Source organism: Calypte anna, chromosome 1, assembly GCF_003957555.1.
Source record: "Calypte anna isolate BGI_N300 chromosome 1, bCalAnn1_v1.p, whole genome shotgun sequence".
Lineage (NCBI taxonomy): Eukaryota > Metazoa > Chordata > Aves > Apodiformes > Trochilidae > Calypte > Calypte anna.
Window position 1 is genome coordinate 9,654,985 of NC_044244.1, and position 18,420 is coordinate 9,673,404.

Here is an 18,420-nt window from a genome sequence, read left to right on the forward strand (position 1 = left end):
TCATTTAAAGCAAATGTCTTTATTAAAGTAACTCTAAATTTTCTTGGAGAACAGTGACTCCTAACTAATGGTTTTGACTGCTATTTCTGCTTTGGTTTACAAATTCTTCAAAGTTTTGTGGGTTGTATGGCCCTCTGCCACGAAGAAATGCCAGTCTTTCATTAGAATTCAGTATCAATTGCCTTTAGTATGTTTAAGCAAATAATTTTGTGTGCAAATGTAGACCTGTCTTTCAATTCCTGTTGAAATAGGAAAGTTTGTTTATTATCCATAAATGTCACCTCCAAGTAACAGGGAACAATATTTGTTAGAAGAGGTCATCATTTTATTAATTTAACTTTTTAATATTAAATGTGTCATAAGATGTCTGCATTTTAAGACAGATAAAATTTAAGCTAAGTGATTAAGGTATAACCTCAGGGGAGAGGGGGGGAAGGAAATAATTTTTTTTCTCTCTTCTATAATTAATTGTGTGCTTAATGTAGAAAGCTTAATGTAGAAAACTAGTAAGAAGGTAGAAAACAAATTAAGAAGCAAATGCTCTGTTTCTGTTTCTTATTACTTTCCCGGTCATTCATATCCAGTTCAGACTGGTTGTGCACATTTCCATTTTGTTCAACCCGTGTAGACTCTCCCTGTTTTCTTCAGACTTCTCCTTTCCCTCATTCTTTCTTCATCTCATTTACTAATTGTATTCTTTTTGCCTTGTTTTTCAGTTTCTTTGTGTAACTTCTGTGTTTTCCCCACAGAGTCATTACTTAAAGCATGTTTGGTGCCTACATGAATCTTTTAAATCATTAATAGTCAAAGCAATCTCTGTTACCATGTGAGACAATTTCCACCTTAACCACCAAGAATATGAATGATATCAGAAAGGGGCACAGAGATCTGCCATCTATTGGTCAAGCTCAAAAATAAACTTAAAAAAATGTTACATTAAAATTAAATGTGGAAAAGGAGAAGAGGCAAACTAACAGATACATGTCCAGCTCATAATAAAGCCTTAATAGCATCGTGTAGGGAAGTCTAAACTGGCTCTAAAGAAGCTATTTGAAGAACTAGAAGTCTTATATTAAAATTGCACTTTGTGCAAGATAACACACAGTACTAGCCTTATTCCCCACTCATCTGCATACTGTCTGCAGAAGAAAAATTGTGTCCACTGGTTTCCCAGCTTACTCTGGTGTAGGACACAAGTGAGGATGCAGAAAGAGAAATGTGGAGAGAAGGAAATACTCTACAAATCTCCTCTAAAACCTTTGCCATCTGTTACAATGACTGAAGTTCAGAACTGTGTCAATTTACTTTTAAAGCTTTTGTCTCAGGGACTGATGTAGAAGATGTGCACTCTGCTAATTCAGCCATAGATCATGCCTTGAGGAAATTAATTTTTTTCTCTCTCTGAACTGGTTATTACACTGTTTCTAATATGAAGAGGCTTTTTTTTTTAACTTTCTTCAAAACAGAATCTCTCGAGTGTGATTATTATAAAAAACGGAATGCCCAAATAGACGGAATCTGAGTAACAAGGAGAAAAGGTGTTCATTTAAATGATTGAAATAGTCTCGTTGGGGTTGTGCTGGTATAAAATACCCTTTAAATTTCAATTTTGTGTCAAGGAAAAATGGCATTTTATATACTAGGGGAAAAAAATTAAGTGATAGTTGGCCATCTGTCTATGGAGAAAAAGTAAAAATCAGGCCTTAGTAGCTGGCAAACTGAAAAATTAGACAGTGATTCTCCAAAAATCCCCAAAGTAAAAAAACAAAAAAAACCCCTAACACACAAAACCAAGCATGCTTTGTGTTTTCCTCTACTTCTGATCCTATTGGAAATATTTTGGGGCGAAAAGAAAACGTTTTTATTAATAGAGAAGAATTTCCAATTATCTGACTTGTTTTAGAAGTATTAGCAATACAGTCAATAAAGTAAATGGTTGGAAGTGACAGACAATAATAATTAGCTCCATATTGCTTCAAAGCCCGGAAGGAGTTCAATATATAGAATAGCTCTGAATGTATATATTGAACTAGATATATTAATAGCATAATTGACACTATAGAAGTGTCTTTTTGCATCAGGTTTATGATTCTGCTTTTATCAGTCTCTAGTAACTTATTTTGATGCTCATCCTAACAGTATCATTATGTTACATGGACGCTGGAATAAGCAATAAATTAAGTACAGAGATAATGAAAGAAGAGTGTCCTGTTCACAAAGCATAGAAATTCAAAATAAAGTATGTTTTATCTTAATTATACCAAAGACCAGATAATTATGTAATGGGGAAAAACATGTAGATGTTTTAAAAATATATTTCTGATCCTGTATCTGAAAATCACTGGTATCTTAGGTGAGTTTTCTGCTAAAATTCAAAGTATTACTAATAATGTCTTCTTAAGCTCTATAACATTGTTTTAGGAAATGTGTTGAAATTTTTTTTTTCTGTAGTTCAGAATATTCAGAGTTTGCATGTAGTTTGCAAATTCAGTGACAAACTGAGAAAAAACAAATTGAACTCAGGAGTTTTTTCTCTTGTGAGGTAAAAAAGAAAGAAAACACTGAACAAATTGAAGGCTTTCCATTGTGTGTTCTTTTTCACATGCAGTGCAACAACTGGAATATAGTTTCATGAGGACAGGATCTGCAACATAATTTCAGATCCAAGTCCACCTAATTCTGCCTTTTCTCCCTGTCAGTGATCTGCTCATCTGTATTTTCAGAAAAGGATGAGGTAGTCAACTTCTGACGTGTCATCCTCTGTGATGGAATTTAGCTTACCTGTGGAGATCTAATATATTTGTCTTTATTGTTTACTTAAGGCTAACTATTAAATCAAGCACAGTGGCTTTACCCATAAAAATGTTCTCCTTTTTATTTTTTGGTCTGAAGACAGAATGGATTATACACATAATTACCATATATTAAAAAGTATTCAGTGCTTTAAGGAAAATGGTGGGACAGAGTACAGTTGTTTTTTTCTGAACCTGTTCTTCCACTTTGTATAGGATGTCTGCAGCAGACATTTTCTGCTATTGAATGTTTTTAAAGTGTCAAACACACTAGGTTTTGAATAACTAGTTGTTTTCCAAATCATTTGGATTGCTGGGTGCTTACCCCTATCTGGGGTGAGGCAGAGAACTATGCATATAAACCCCACATACATGTAAAAAAATGGTTTTTCACAAGAGGTAGAGTATATTCATCATGTATACAACCCATATTTATTAAGTTGTGTACTTCTTTTCCAGGTTTCTTTCAGAGCTGCTGCATAGGAGGACTATGTGGTGTTAGGGCTTTGTGACATGAGCATATATGTTGAGGAGATTTTGCTTGTATGGAGCAAGCTGACCTTATGTTCCCACCCAGATGTATGAACATGTTAGAAAGTAGCAGTGTCACCTTTTCTCTCTTCTTCAGAATCTTTTTTTTTTTAAGTCTTACAGGGAGATCAAGGTTTGTTTTTTGGCAGAGGCCCTTGTGCTGATGGGCTGCTCCTGACTCGGTCCTGAGTTTTAACTGTTCATAATTAAAAAAAAAAACTTTTTCTTATGTTACTTTGAGCTAAAATGTATTGGATAGGTATTCCAATTTTGATTCTTTGTCATCTCACATCTCTGAAATTATTATATTACCCCATTGTAGTTGTATTTCATTAATATTTAATTTGTAAAATATTCTTAGAAGGAACTGATACTATGGCAAAAAAGCAGTGTAGATTAAAAATGTTGGTCATACAAAGTCATTGAATCTTTCAGAAAGAGCAGAGCAGGTAAAGAAAAATGTTTCATCATTAGCTCAGTACTTAGTGTTTATGTGTAAACTGATGTTCAGACAACACAATAAGAAATTGCACACTGATACACACAGCTCATAGATAATGCATGGTGAGGTAAATGTCATCAATGATTTGTCAGTCAAGATAATCTACATCACTACATCTACAGCCTGGCTCCTGTGCTATGTGCTAGGGTGGGTACTGTGCCTTCAACTGCAAGAGGAGACTTCTAAGAATGAAAGGATTTCATGTTCCCTGCTGAAATACAAGTACTGTAATACTTACAGAAAGGTTATTTTCTTTTCTTGATGGACTTATCAATGATCTATGAATATAAATACTGCCATCTGAAAATTAAGTAGAAACCACTTAGGTTCCTGCCTCAGTAATTCGGAGAGTAAATAACAGCAATTTTCATCATGGGAGAGTACTTTATGTTCTCTGTCCTGATCTGTCCAAGTCTTTAAAGTCAGTGTCTGATTGATTCTAAGTAATAACCTTTTGTCAGTCTTAGCTCAGAGGCAAATAAATTAATAGCTAATAAGCCTAAGCCTTTTAGGAATTAACTTTGATACAGAGTAAGAATTTTTCACCTAAGTGATGTTGATGGGGTTGCCTCAAATAAATACCAAAATTATTCATAGTTTGCAAAAATGTGAAATAAAAATAATTTTAAGTTTGGCATTTAGATATAGGTGCTCTTAATAGGTAATAATCTTAGGACCTGCACAAAAAAAAATTTCAAAATAAAAAAAAAAGTTTAATAAAGACTCTGCCGCTCATAGATTTTATACAGGTGAGCTGATGAACAGAACTCTTCTACATCAAATACTGTCTTACATCCAGGTATCTAGTGTTTCAGGTAGGCATTCCTCACCATTAATATTAAACATACCAATATGACCTGTTACTGAACAGTGACTTCCAGAAAACAGCTGCATCAAGTCTGTTCCTCTTGTCTTTCCATCCTTTGCTGTTTTCAAAAAGCCAAGACTTTTTTCCACGGTGGTTCTTACCCTGGGGATTTTGGGGTGCAGCCACACCTGAATAAGTTTTTTACACCCAGCTAAAGTTATTTCTTAGTAGTGATGTACAGTGGTAGCACTGTGCAAAGAATGTTTAGAAGAACCCTTTTCATGCTCAGCCATTTTTTCCTGTTTTCCAACTAAATATGGACTAGTAAGAACATCTTTGACAAATCCTAGTAAGAACATCTTTGACAAATCACACTTGCACCCAACAGTTCTGCTGTCAATCCATAAATACCTGCCAGCCTTAGTCTTAGATCAGGGAAGCAAAGCATCATGGGTGCAGAGTGAAATAAAAAAATACTGCCTGAATGATCAAACTGAGCCAAACCCAGAGCTTTTGATTACTAAAGAGCAGCGTCATTTCTGAAGAATTGCAGAGGTGGCAAGATTCCTTCCTGCATGGAGAAAAACTTTACTACAAAACAAATCTCACATGAGGAGCAGGAATTCAAATTTCTGCAGTTGCTAGGAGTGGGACTGACCTCCTCTCTTTTGAGACATTTACAGGTGACATCTATGTTACATGTGGCTGTTTCTACAGTTGGTAAGAGAAACAGGTGTGATTCTGGAGCAAGATGAATTAAAATAGCACTTTCAGTTCAGTAGTCTGGAGGACTAGCTCAGATTAGCTCTGTACATGTCTGCACTTAGGCAGATGAATCCTCACTCTTGTGAATAAACAAGAGCTGTGGCACAGCATGTGGAGGGAGTCTTGTCAGCCAACATTCTTTGGAGGAAGTCACTAGTGAAGCAGAGGCAGAAAAAGTCAAGATCTTCTCACACCTTTTTGTTTGTTTGTTTTCCTGTGAAACAAGGTTAATATTTCCTTTCTTTCAGAGGTAGAGAGAGTTTTGTTGTTGGGTATCTGTTGTTTCTGTTCCTGTTGTTTGTTTGTTTATTGGTGTTTGTTGGTTTTTTTGCAATTTTTGCCATTGCAGCTGAAGTTTTGCAAGGTAGTCTAATATCTGTTGAAATTCTGTTGAATATCTGTTAATTCTGCATATGCATATCCTACTGATAAGTATAAACTGTTCTGAATTTTTCTCACAGGTATTTTTTGTCTAGGATTCCCATATTGCAAAGAATTTTTAAAGTATATTCTCATTGACTGGGAAAAGACTATAATTCAAGAAAATTTTCCATAGATGAGATCTAAGTTTCAAATCAAATTTATTATTCTGACTGAGGGGAATGATATAAAATTATTTGTGCATTAATAATTGCTAGTAGTGAATGAGCCCATGCTAAAGATTTTGCATTTTGTCCAAAAAGATTCATTCCAAAGACATTGTCATTCCAAGATGAAGATGATGATGCTGCCACAAGTAGCTTCATAATAAATTAATACTGTATCTAATAATTAGTACTTTGGTATAGTATCCTTTAATATAACTGTTTTGAATTACCAGTAGCAGAATCACTTCTGTATCAGAACATAATACTGAGTTACAGTTCTGGGTCACTAATTAGTTCAATCCCAAACCAAGCTGTCCTGGAAACACATGCACATGTTTGCATCATTTGCAAAAGTATTTGTTTCTTAACCTAGCACGGGCAATGAATGGTCCACCCATTTCACAGACCTTCTGATAACTTTCCACAGTTTGGGCTGAGGATGTACAGTTTGCTGTAAAGTGCCTGGTAGACTGCCAGTGAATCAATAGGGGAAAGAAAATTAAGATTGATTGAGATTGATCAAGATTGATTAAGAAACACTAATTATGTTATAATGTAATGTGCTATGCTAAAGTGTAGAACGTAGTCACCATGAATCTACAGACTTTGTCTTAATCTTCTTAAGCATTTACCTCATAGCAATTCTAGCTTTGAAATTAGTGTTTTTCCAGAGTAATTCTTTCTCTTGCTCAGCTTGCACTTTTGCAGTACATAGAGTTCTGTATATCTTTTCCCTTGTTTTGTACTTTATTTCATAATCTTTTGGGTTGTCAAAACAGAATATGCTTCAGAGACTTTCATAACTCATGAGGAAGATAGCATCTATATAAATCCATTCATCTGGATCCTTTTTTCTTTTAAACAAAATTTGAACTAGCTTCTTAAAATTCACAAGTAGTTTACAAATGAAGAGAGATTTTAGTTCACAGACTAAATGTCTTTGAGAATGGGTGAAAAGGCTCTTGTGTCTTCAGTGAGCAGAAAAAGCAAACGGTGTAGATACAGCTTGAAGATATGAGCTAAAGAAATTAAAGCATAGCTTGTGAGTAATGTGTCTGTTGTCTGTAATCACTAAACACAGAGGTTTGGAGTATTGTTCCAGTTACAATATTTAAAGTCAAAGTTTCAAAACATTGGATTTCATTTTTACAAGCTGATTTTCTGTTGATGTATTTCTGTTCTTTTAACCTTCTGTTTCTCATTTTAGTAGTATAAATTCAGGGGGTCCCCCATTGCCCTTATAGGCAAAAGTCAGTCCTGTTCCAAATGAATCACAAATTAGTTTGTGCAAAACTACCACTTCTATGCAAATAACTGAGAACAACTGACGTGCCTACTCACACAAAGCAGATGAAATTTAGGTTTAGATCCCTTTGAAAACCAGTGTTTAAGGGCCACATCTGTCTGTAGTTTGTATATTGAATTTCCCTTTAATTTCTTCTTCCTCTCCTTGATATCAAAAGGAGCATATGGCCTTCTGGTTTTTTAACTGATGAGAGCAGTTGATCTCTCGTCACGTCAGCTCTTAGGAAATGTAGTGTGCTATTCCCTGTGCAATTGAAGTGAAAATGGTGATTCTAAACAATTTCACTGAGAAAATTAAAGGAGCAAGAGAATAGAAAGTACACAAGTCCTCATCTAAGGAATGAGTGTCTCTGACACGAATGAAAGCAAAAAGCTGGAAAATGTGTATTGTTTTGGAACAGACTATTTCTAAAAAATTTATATTGGCTTTATCAGAAGATAAAACAGCCTCCATAGCGGAAAAAAACCCTAGACTCTGAGAAAATCAGAGCAACTGGCATCTCAGTGCTGCTGTGTAGTGATTTACAAACTAGTTTTCTGCCTGACTGCTCAGCCCCAGAGCAAAATACTTGCAGAAAAGAAAAAGAAAAAGAAAAAGGAAAAAGAAGAAAAAGAAAAAGATTATGTTAAAGGAAGGCTCTAGTGTAATACTCATGAAGTAGGACATTTACCTCACATACACAAGGACAAATTCAGCTCATCAAATTTGTCTTCTGTGCCCCTTGACAGCAATGACATACAAGGCAAGGCAGTACAGGTTTGCTGATTGATGGTTGGAATTTGTTTAGAGCACGTATTACTCCATTTTCATCACTGCTGATTAGACTGGCTTTTATAAATATATGTTTTAGTATATTTTCCATACTATGCAAAATTCATCTGCTTCCCTTTACCTGTTGACTTCAGAAGTGTCTTCTCATACTTGTGGTTCTTCATACTACAAAAGTGACTCTGTGTCAGCCTTAGCCAGTGGAAAAAAGTTTCTAAAAATTCTTGTTCTAACATTTGTTACCAAGAGTTAAACAACTGGTCTCCCCTAATCAGTGGTTACCACATAAAAGATAGTCCAGAAGATTTCACAAGAACTTACATGAGAAGCTATTTACTTTTGGAGAACGAGCAACAAAACATTGTCTGTTTGCATCCGACAAGAGAATGCATTAAGGATTCCATACCTACAGTGAAGTAATCTAATATTAGTGTATTATGTTAGTATCTTTTGGAATTAAGTTCCATTTATAAGCAATTTTAAAGATAGTGTTAAATTACTGAAAGGTCCTTAATGAGTGATAACTTCTTTGAAGCAAATTGAATGTTTAAAATTATGAACTGCCAAAATTTCTAACTGCTCTTACTGATGTATTGCTAGCAATGAAGAGCTCTAATACTGTGTAACACATACTCTTTATAAATAGGATTACTACGTTACAATTGCATTTTTCTACTGTGAGTTTTGGAGGGTTGGAAGGGTTGCATTTGGGCAGTTTTTTGATACAGGAAAACTCCCAAATGTGAGTCCTGAAACAGAGAGAGCTACACCACAGGCTGCACCTTCCATCCCACTGCTGCCATAGGAACCTGCATTGATCCCCATCTAACCTCTTTTCTGAAAGGAGAGTAATTTCTGTCTTCCCACTCTTTGACATCTTTTCTAGTTGCAAATGATTTATTTCCAGTAATTTAATTTAATACATTGGCATGCATTTCTCAATCTATTGCTAGTCATGAGTTTGCTGAGCAAGCTTATTGACTGTATAGTCTTTGGAGATGAAAAGTTTTATTTGCATTCTGTTTCTGGCAATCAGGGTACAGCCAACTTTCCACAGACATTTCAAGTCTGTTGCAAGTCAGCATCATGTGCTTCAGCAAATCCTACTCTGTAGAGAGTAAGTTTTTGTTCCTCTAGAGAGCCAAATAGGATTTCCACCACGCTATGAAGTCCACAGAGGATTGTGGCAGAGGAGTGGCTTAATTTAGGACCCAGGCTTAATTTAGACTGTAGGCAATGCAAAATCACTGTGTCTATTACATAGACAATCTAGTTATAGCAAACTGTAACAAAATAGCTATCAATAGAGTTGTAATAGGTTTGTGCATATGCATATTTGTCTACATATTGTATGCAGTATTTGCAGGATTTGTCCCTTCTTATACAAAAAAATATATATAAAAGCAGGTCTATTTATTTAGCTTTAAAGAGGACAGAAGAAGGTTAAGTTTATTTGTGTTGTGATCACAGAAAATGTTAAAAGATCAATAATGAGGGTTAAATATTTGCAAAACCCCAAAATATACATAGGAGTGTATGGCAAAATGTGAAAGCTCAGCTTTTTGAGTAAATGAAGCTAGTATCCAAGCATGGCTAGATGAATAAAGAGAGAGGGGAATGCAAGAATAGCACCGTATCACATTCAAACAATTTCAGCAGATAAGAGGGGGGAAAATGTTGATAACTAGAATCAAACACAATGGCTAGAGGTAGAAATTCATCACCAACCACCTGAGCTACTTAGCTCCCAAAGTAAACAATTTTTTTAAAACAGATATAAACAGTGGAATGTATTGGAATTTTCTAGTGCTTGTCTCAGTCTCGTAGATTTAAGTCTTGCTGTCTTTGCGAGCAATGTCATCAAATTGGAGACAGAATTAGGTAGAAAGAAGTATTTTCAGAAAATTTCACAAGGAATAGTATGGTCATCTCAAAGGATTATTCCAAAATCACATCGCAATTTAACAGAGTTCTCAAGCCTTTGTCCAGATGACCTCTAAAAATGAAAACTCGAGATTAAGCACTTGGAGACTAATGCGCATTGACAAGGCAGAGAAGGAAAGATTTGCTAAATCTGTTTGCGCAAAACCTTCAGTTCACTGTTTTGAGTTCTTCTCTGATGTTATCTTGTCATTGGTCTACAAGACTGAGGTATGCATTCTTCTCCTATTTTCATTATCCAAGTGTTAAGTTTAAAAATTGTGGGGAATATTGCTTCTTCCTCAGTTATTTATTTGGATATAATATTGGATGAGAGAATATCTGTAGCTTTATCTCAAGCAGAAGCTTTGGAATTGTTTTGGCAAGGTCAGCTTTCCCTCAGAAAAAATTCCAATTACCATTGTGTCCATCCTTCAAGAGTGTCCCAGATTAGTATGAAATTCTTTCCATATACAAAGATCAGCAATGAAGTAATAACATTTATAAATTTGTCATGGGAAAACAAGAAGCAGAATAATTCACTTCTAGTTCTTGGGATTTACAGACAGCATTTAGAGTGATCGTTTTTTGAACACAAAATGATTTTGAAACATCAGTGAGGGTGATAGCAGATGGCTAGAAGTAAATGCGCTAGAATGAACAAGATTGAAGATGTGATAAAATAGAGTGAAAATCTTCATGGCTTATTTGGTCAGAGAGCTTGCTAAGGTCACCTCTTTGATGTCTAACATAACCTTTAACCAGGAATTGTTGGGCATAAGAATGCCTGCCTGCCTGCCTTTGATACCTTTTTTAATTTGGCTCCAGAGTACTCTCATGAAGTTTTCTAATCTCTTTCCTTTGGAGACTTTAAACCTAAAATGAGCATAACATTATAAATTCATTACAGACACCAAAATAAAGAGGTTGGATTGGACAGCACAACTCCTGTTTTCCACTCAATTTTTCTGTGTTAAAGAAATAAGAATTTGGTAAAGATCATCACTAGCTCGTCTTTTTTCTTTGCAAATTAAGAAATTAAAAGGAAATGCAAAAACTAAGCAACTATTCTAAATTTATATGCCAAAATATTGCAGTTTAACTTCCCTTGAATCAATTAATGGAGTAGAAGGCTAATATAACTGGTTATGAAGAAAAAAACACACATTTTATTACATTACTAAAATACCATGTTTATTTGTTGTTATTCCAATGTAAATATCAAAGAAAAATTACTAAGACTTGCCTTTTGTAAGAATTGTAGATGACAACTTGAAGTCATCAGTACTTTTTCAAAAGCAAAGTATGCATCTTCCTGCAGTCTACTAGTCTGAGCTTCTTTATATGTCAACAATGATATAAAAAACATACAGATTTTTAAATATAATACATCAGCAGCTTCACTGTAATACAAAAATAATAATTCCATAAAGTATTATAGATCTTTTAATGAATGTGTTATTAATAGCTCTTCCCCAACACCGGTGGCCATCTGTGACTGTTTCACCATCTGTGATTGCTATTTCAGTTTGGGAGGGGGGATAGCAGTGGTATTGGACTGAATATACAATATAAATTAATAGCCAACTCTACCTACTGCAGATTATTAATTTGTATTTGATTATAAGTACACACTGAGAGAGAGAAAATTGGTTTCTTTGATTTGTTTGTACAACATGGGTTTGGGAAATGGCCACGGGAAGCTGAAAATAAAATTATGTTGCATTTATTGTAATCTGAAACACGCAAAAGTTGATGTGATTTAGATGAAGAGCATGGCAAGAGCTTACATGGTACTTGGAAAGGCTCTGAATGTTTCTTTAAGGATCTAATAAAAGTGATGTGTTGATTATTGTGGTTTATTAAGGCTAGGTAACCACAGCAGTAAAAGCGGATTGTCAACACTTTTTAAAAACTTCTACAATTTGTTGACACAATATTTGAATAAACTGGGAAAGTAATAATTTTTAAACTTCTAATTTCATTTAATCTTTTTGACTTCTTGTCTGAGTGAAGTAGAATTTAGAAGAAAAATATCTTCTTTAAGATGAAATTCCATTTTAATTAAATCAGTTAATGCTTGCTGAAGTGTTGTGCTTGCCTGCAGAGGCAGAAGAGTCAAATTGGCTTAAATTCTTTTTACTTCCCTTATTAAACTGTTCTAAAGTGTTTCTCTATTTTGCTATAACATGACTGGATTCTGTAATGCAATTATTTTTAGTGTATGCATATTATTAGTGTATCCCTTTTTCTTTACTAAAGTACAATTTGTAAGAAGTGGTTCGGGAGATAGGATACAATTTTAAAATCATTCAAGTGCCATTTCTTAATGTGTCTATGTTTTGTGGGAGCCTAAAGTTACTTCAAAGCTAAAAAGAACCTTTCCAAAACCCTAGTAATTTAGGGTGCAGTTTAGATTCCATCTAACCATTTGTGTTGCCTAGCTTTCTAGTTGATGAAGAGAGATAGTCATCTCCAAGGAATGGTTCATCACCCTAAGGTAGATCTGATCCTTTCCTAAATGAGGGTCAATTGACCATTAACTGTGGGGAGGTCTGTAAATGTGGACTAAATGAACTTCCTATATTTTTAGACTGCTTATTTTTGCAAGTTTTAAGCTGTAGCTTTGGAACTAGAACAAATTTAATATAAGCCTTCAATTAACTGAAGAAAGCTCGTGTCACTATTGTAAAGCACAAGAATCTTCCCTGAAAATATATGTGTAGCAAACATTTCTATTTATTTGTACAGATTGTACATATATTGATATGTACATTTATAATCATATGTATATACATATATGTATACATGTACATTTATATTATATATATTAAATATTATATAAAAGAAAGGTGTGTAGATCTCTATATATTCCCTTCCCACACACTAAATAGTTGTATATATGAATGTATAAGTAGCAATTAAAAAAACTTAAGTTACAATCAGTTCAGTTTTCGGGATATAAAGTAAATTTTCAGCCTTAGGCTAAACAAAGTCCTAGTGAATGTCACTATTATTTTGCATTAGGTTGCTTATTTTCTTGAACTTTATCAGACTAATGCCATCATTCTTTGATGCTGTTTTCTTCTTTTTCACAAATACCACAAGCTTCCTCTCCATTAGAGAACATATTGAATTAAGATATAAAGCCATATGATGAAAAAAAATTAGAAGACCTTGTGACTTATTTGAAATCAAGCCTCTAGAATAGTGACTCAGTCTTTTGTTGTTGTTGTATTGTTGTTGCAGACAAAAGGTTCTTCAAGTATAACTCCATCAGGAACTCAAAAGAAGGTGAAGAGGACTCTGCCTAACCCACCTCCAGAAGAAGCAACACCAGGAACTCAATCGCCATACACTTCTGTGGGATCGGTTTCACGCAGAAGGATTTGTAGGACCACCACTATGGCCAGAGCCAAAATTCTTCAGGATATAGACAGGGAATTGGATCTGGTTGAACGTGAATCAGCCAAGCTTAGGAAGAAGCAAGCAGAGCTAGATGAGGAGGAGAAAGAAATAGATGCCAAGCTGAGATACTTGGAAATGGGGATTAATAGGAGGAAAGAAGCCTTACTTAAAGAAAGAGAAAAGAGAGAGCGTGCCTATCTCCAAGGAGTAGCAGAAGAACGTGATTATATGTCAGACAGTGAAGTTAATAATACCAGGTCAACCAGAATAGAAACTCAGCACGGTTTGGAAAGACCACGCACTGCACCCCAGACAGAGTTTAACCAGTTTATGCCACCACAAACCCAGCCAGAAACCCAGTTTGCCCCTGCTACAAGCCCATATGGTCAGTATCAGTATTCATCTCCTGCCCTGCCTACTCAAGCACCGACTCCGTTTACACAGCAGTCACATTACCAACAACAGCAGCCTTTGTATCACCAGCAGGTTTCACCCTATCAGACCCAGACAGCTTTCCAGACAGGAGCTACTATGTCCTTTACTCCACAGGCTCAACCTCCGCCATCTCAACAGCCATCATACCAACTCCCATCACAGATGATGGTGATACAGCCAAAACCAAGACAAACTACATTATATTTGGAACCTAAGATAACAACAAACTATGATGTAATTCACAATCAGCCTCTCATGATAGCACCAGTTTCAACTGACAGTAATTATCCAGTTTCCCAGCTGGGCAGTAAATACTCTACCTTGGACTTAAGGATAGGACTAGATGAGAGAAATAGCATAGCAAGCAGTCCTATATCAAGCATATCTGCAGATTCATTCTATGCAGATATAGACCACCACCATACACCCCGAAATTATGTGCTGATTGATGATATAGGAGAACTTACTAAAGGAACAGGAGCACTTGGTTCCAGTTTTAGCCTCCATGAAAAAGATCTGACTAAAACAGATCGACTGCTTCGCACAAGTGAGGCCAGGAGAGCACAAGAAGTGTCAGACTTCCTAGCACCACTGCATGCTTCTTCTAGGTTACATTCCTATGTTAAAGCTGATGAAGATCCAATGGAGGACCCTTATGAGCTCAAACTTCTGAAACACCAGATAAAACAAGAGTTCCGTAGAGGTGCAGAAAGTCTTGATCATCTGGCTGGCCTGTCACAGTATTACCATGCAGAGGGCAGCTACAGGCATTTTCCAAAATCTGAGAAATACAGCATAGGTAGACTCACTCTTGAGAAACAAGCTGCTAAGCAGCTCCCAGCAGCCCTCCTTTACCAGAAGCAGTCAAAACACAAGAAAGCTTTGATAGATCCCAAATTAACAAAGTTTTCACCTATCCAAGAAAGCAGAGACCTTGAGCCTGACTATTCGAGTTATATGACTTCTAGCACTTCAACACTTGGGGGAATTACTACTAGGGCAAGGCTTCTTCAAGATGATATCACTTTTGGCCTTAGAAAAAACATCACTGACCAACAGAAATACATGGGACAACCACTGACTTCATCCATTGGAGCAGGCCTTGGGACTGCACTAGGCCCAACAATGAGATCCACATTACAAGATGAAGCAGACAAGTCTTATAGCAGTGGTAGTAGATCTAGGCCCTCATCTAGACCCTCCTCAGTTTATGGGCTTGATTTGTCATTGAAAAGGGATTCTTCCAGTTCTTCTTTGAGACTGAAAGCTCAAGAAGCTGAACCCCTAGATGTTTCCTTTAGCCATGCAGCACCTTCTGGAAGAACTAAACCCACCAGTCTACCTATTAGCCAAAGCAGGGGAAGGATCCCAATAGTAGCGCAGAACTCAGAGGAGGAGAGCCCACTGAGTCCCGTTGGCCAGCCAATGGGAATGGCAAGAGCAGCAGCTGGACCCTTGCCACCAATATCTGCAGATACCAGGGACCAGTTTGGATCGAGCCATTCATTACCTGAGGTCCAGCAACATATGAGGGAGGAGTCACGGACTCGAGGCTATGATCGAGATATAGCCTTCATCATGGATGACTTCCAGCATGCCATGTCAGACAGTGAAGGTAAATTAGGCCTCAGACTGGTATCTTACTATCACAACGCAAATCCTCATTTCTACGCATGTGTCTGATTTTGTTATACTGCAAAGACTTGTTCTTTTTTCTGTTCCTTGGTGCATCTTCTGTGTATCTACATTTTTTGGGTTTGATTTGTTTTGTTTTATTTGATGTTTTTTATTTTATCCTTATAGTGGTTTCTGAATGGTGTTAAGCTACTCTAGCATGCTCATTGTATTATTGTTGATTTGCTTTCCTTTTGGATTGCTTGGGCATTTTCCTTTTCATGTGTGGCATCTACCTTTCTGATGATACTGTGTAGAATATTCCGTGTACGGTACATACCTAACCATCAATCTTTATGTGTAGCCTTCTCCAGTGACTGTGAATCATTGAACTTCCTTGCAATAGTTTTTGTTAGGATTTGGAAATAGTCTCCCAAATCCTCTAAAAAGCTCTCATAATTTTATTTGCATGAAATTCTGTGGTAGATTTAAAGAATTGATAATTCCATCTCCTGATGCACCACTTTAGATCTGCATTTATACAGAAATAGTATGTTCATCAAGCTCGTATTGTGTGTTAGAACCATATAGAGCTTAACATGATAGCAAAATAACATTCTACATATAGTATGTTAAAAGCATCCTGTCATGTGGAATTTTTGTGCATTCAGAATTGTGATAATGTAAGATAATTTGTCATTTGGATGATGCAAGACAATCTCATCCTTCAATAAACTTGCATAAAATATTTTACTTCTATTGATGGATTGTGCAGCATAGCTAGTTTTGTATGCACCCATACAATATGTCTGCCAAATAAGCACAAGACTTTATCTCACTTAGGTTCATGAAAGGAACCTTTCTCATGTATTATTAATTGTCCAATTAAAAATGTTTCTTCTGAATAATCATCAGAATGTTAAAGCTGATGTGAAGTACTAAATAACTGCAAATTATGTATCAGTTTTGTTGGAGTCAGTTCAGACTTAATATATTCTAATTTGTTTTAAAAATCATAGTCAGTTTGAAAGAAAATGAAATTAATATGTTTGAAATTGTATGCACTCCCTTAACTTTTTCATACGTGTACTTACTGCACAATAAAAGAGACTTTGCATGCTCTATATTGTCTGTAAATGGCAATGATTGTCTCAAAAGACACATTTGCATGATTATGAAATAGTATGGTTAATTTTTCAGGTTTGTATTAACCTCAGGGTTCATTATTGCACTATTACTTCTCTGCAAAAGACGAGTATTTCATAAGAGTTAGAAAATGTAATCTGTTTCTGTTGCTGAATATTACAATGCATTGAAGTGTTTTGTTCTGTTAGTTTAGAATCATAGAATCATTTAGATTGGAAAAGACATTTAAAATCATCGAGTCTTTTGATATTTTTAGATGTTTACAAACTCCACATGAAGTCTGTGTTTCAAAGGAGGTTCAGAATTGTCAGCCTTTCTTTTATCACAAGTTTAAATCTTACCTTTGCTCTTAAATTCTTAGCACATCAAGTCCTGTAATTAAATATGAAGGCAGTTGAAAAGAACTCCTTAAGTAGCAACTTGTATCATTGTTAAATAAATAAACGTATATATATGTTTGTCCAAGGCATGCATGTTACATCTTAGGTTTAACATGTTTTAATTTTAAATAAGTCACATATTCTAACTGTTCACAGGTTCCTTATTAGACTGACATGTCCCTGAAAACCAGGGTTTCCCTTCCCAGCAATTTATTTCTACTTTATATCAAGCTTTTGTTTCTTCACAAATAACTTATTTTTGCACCATTAGATAGATAGATAGATAGATAGATAGATAGATAGATAGATAGAAATTTAGAAATTCTTGGAAAATCAAAATGCTTTTTGACATTATTTTTAAATATGCTGTCTAAGAGCAACTAGCTTTAATTGAAAATAATTCATACAATTTGCATATAAGATAAAAAATGCTCCAAAGAAGCCATTACTGTTCCTCACAAAGTTATGGCCTTCTTTTCCCTAGACTGAAATCTTTAGTACCCTGACAATAGACAACTATTCTGGAATGTTGCATCTAGCCCTTTAAAACAATTTTCTTTGATTTCCTTTAATGAATCCTTATCAATGCCATGCAGCAGTAACACAATCTTAAGCACTATCTTAGGAAAATTCTTGTGCTAAAGCTTTTATTTTCACCTTTGGAGACTTTTAAAAATTAATGTAGGTCAAAATATTAAATTTACATTGTTTTCTTCAGTTCAAATTGAGAGATATGCTTGACTTTCTGTTTATTTTTATGAGTCACATTCCATCAGAAACACTAGGAGATAATATGAATAGGACTTTGAAGTTAAACCTTCTGGTTTTTACTCAGTACACCAACATACTGAACAAATCTTAAAACTGTGCTTCAGCACATAATACCTACAGCAGAATTACATATATCAGTGTCATTGGTGTCAAAAGAGAATGACATCCAGAGGTTCTCACTGAAAATAAATAGCATGAATACCGTGCAAGCTCTAATCCAGCAAATAGCTCTTTATTAACCTAACCCTAAAGCTGCCACAGTTTCCACAAACTAGTATGTTGAAGATAGTAATTTTCAAGGATGCTGAAGCAGGTTTATAAATGTAAATAGTCAAAATGTAAATAGATATGATATGTATCTTTTCTCACCTGAAGGATTGTTTTGGGTTTTTTTTCCTTTTATATGCTAATTTTTTAGTTCTACTGTAGAGTTAAGAAGTTTAACATTTAGGTGTGAAGACATCAAGACATAACACAAGCTGACCCCTTGTAATTTTTCATTTGTGGGATTTAGAGTGATCACTATTAGTTCTCTATCAATATTGCCTTGTTAAAGAGTTTGTGATTAGCAGCATGGAACCTTACTGACTCCAGCAGGAGTTTTTAACAAGTGGAACCATATGGCTGCATATTGGTAGTCTTAGAAAAAAGGATGCATGCTCCATGACTGTCAGTGATTCATCTTGG

At 35.3% G+C, this 18,420-nt stretch overlaps 1 protein-coding gene across 1 annotated transcript in view; it reads left to right on the top strand.

Moving 5' to 3' along the window:
- PCLO (piccolo presynaptic cytomatrix protein) overlaps positions 1 to 18,420 on the top strand; it is a 281,990-nt gene that overhangs the window by 145,438 nt on the left and 118,132 nt on the right. The window contains exon 7 of the mRNA XM_030467444.1: positions 13,229 to 15,437. Coding sequence (XP_030323304.1) covers positions 13,229 to 15,437 — 2,209 coding nt within the window. The remainder of the gene's footprint in view (positions 1 to 13,228; positions 15,438 to 18,420) is intronic.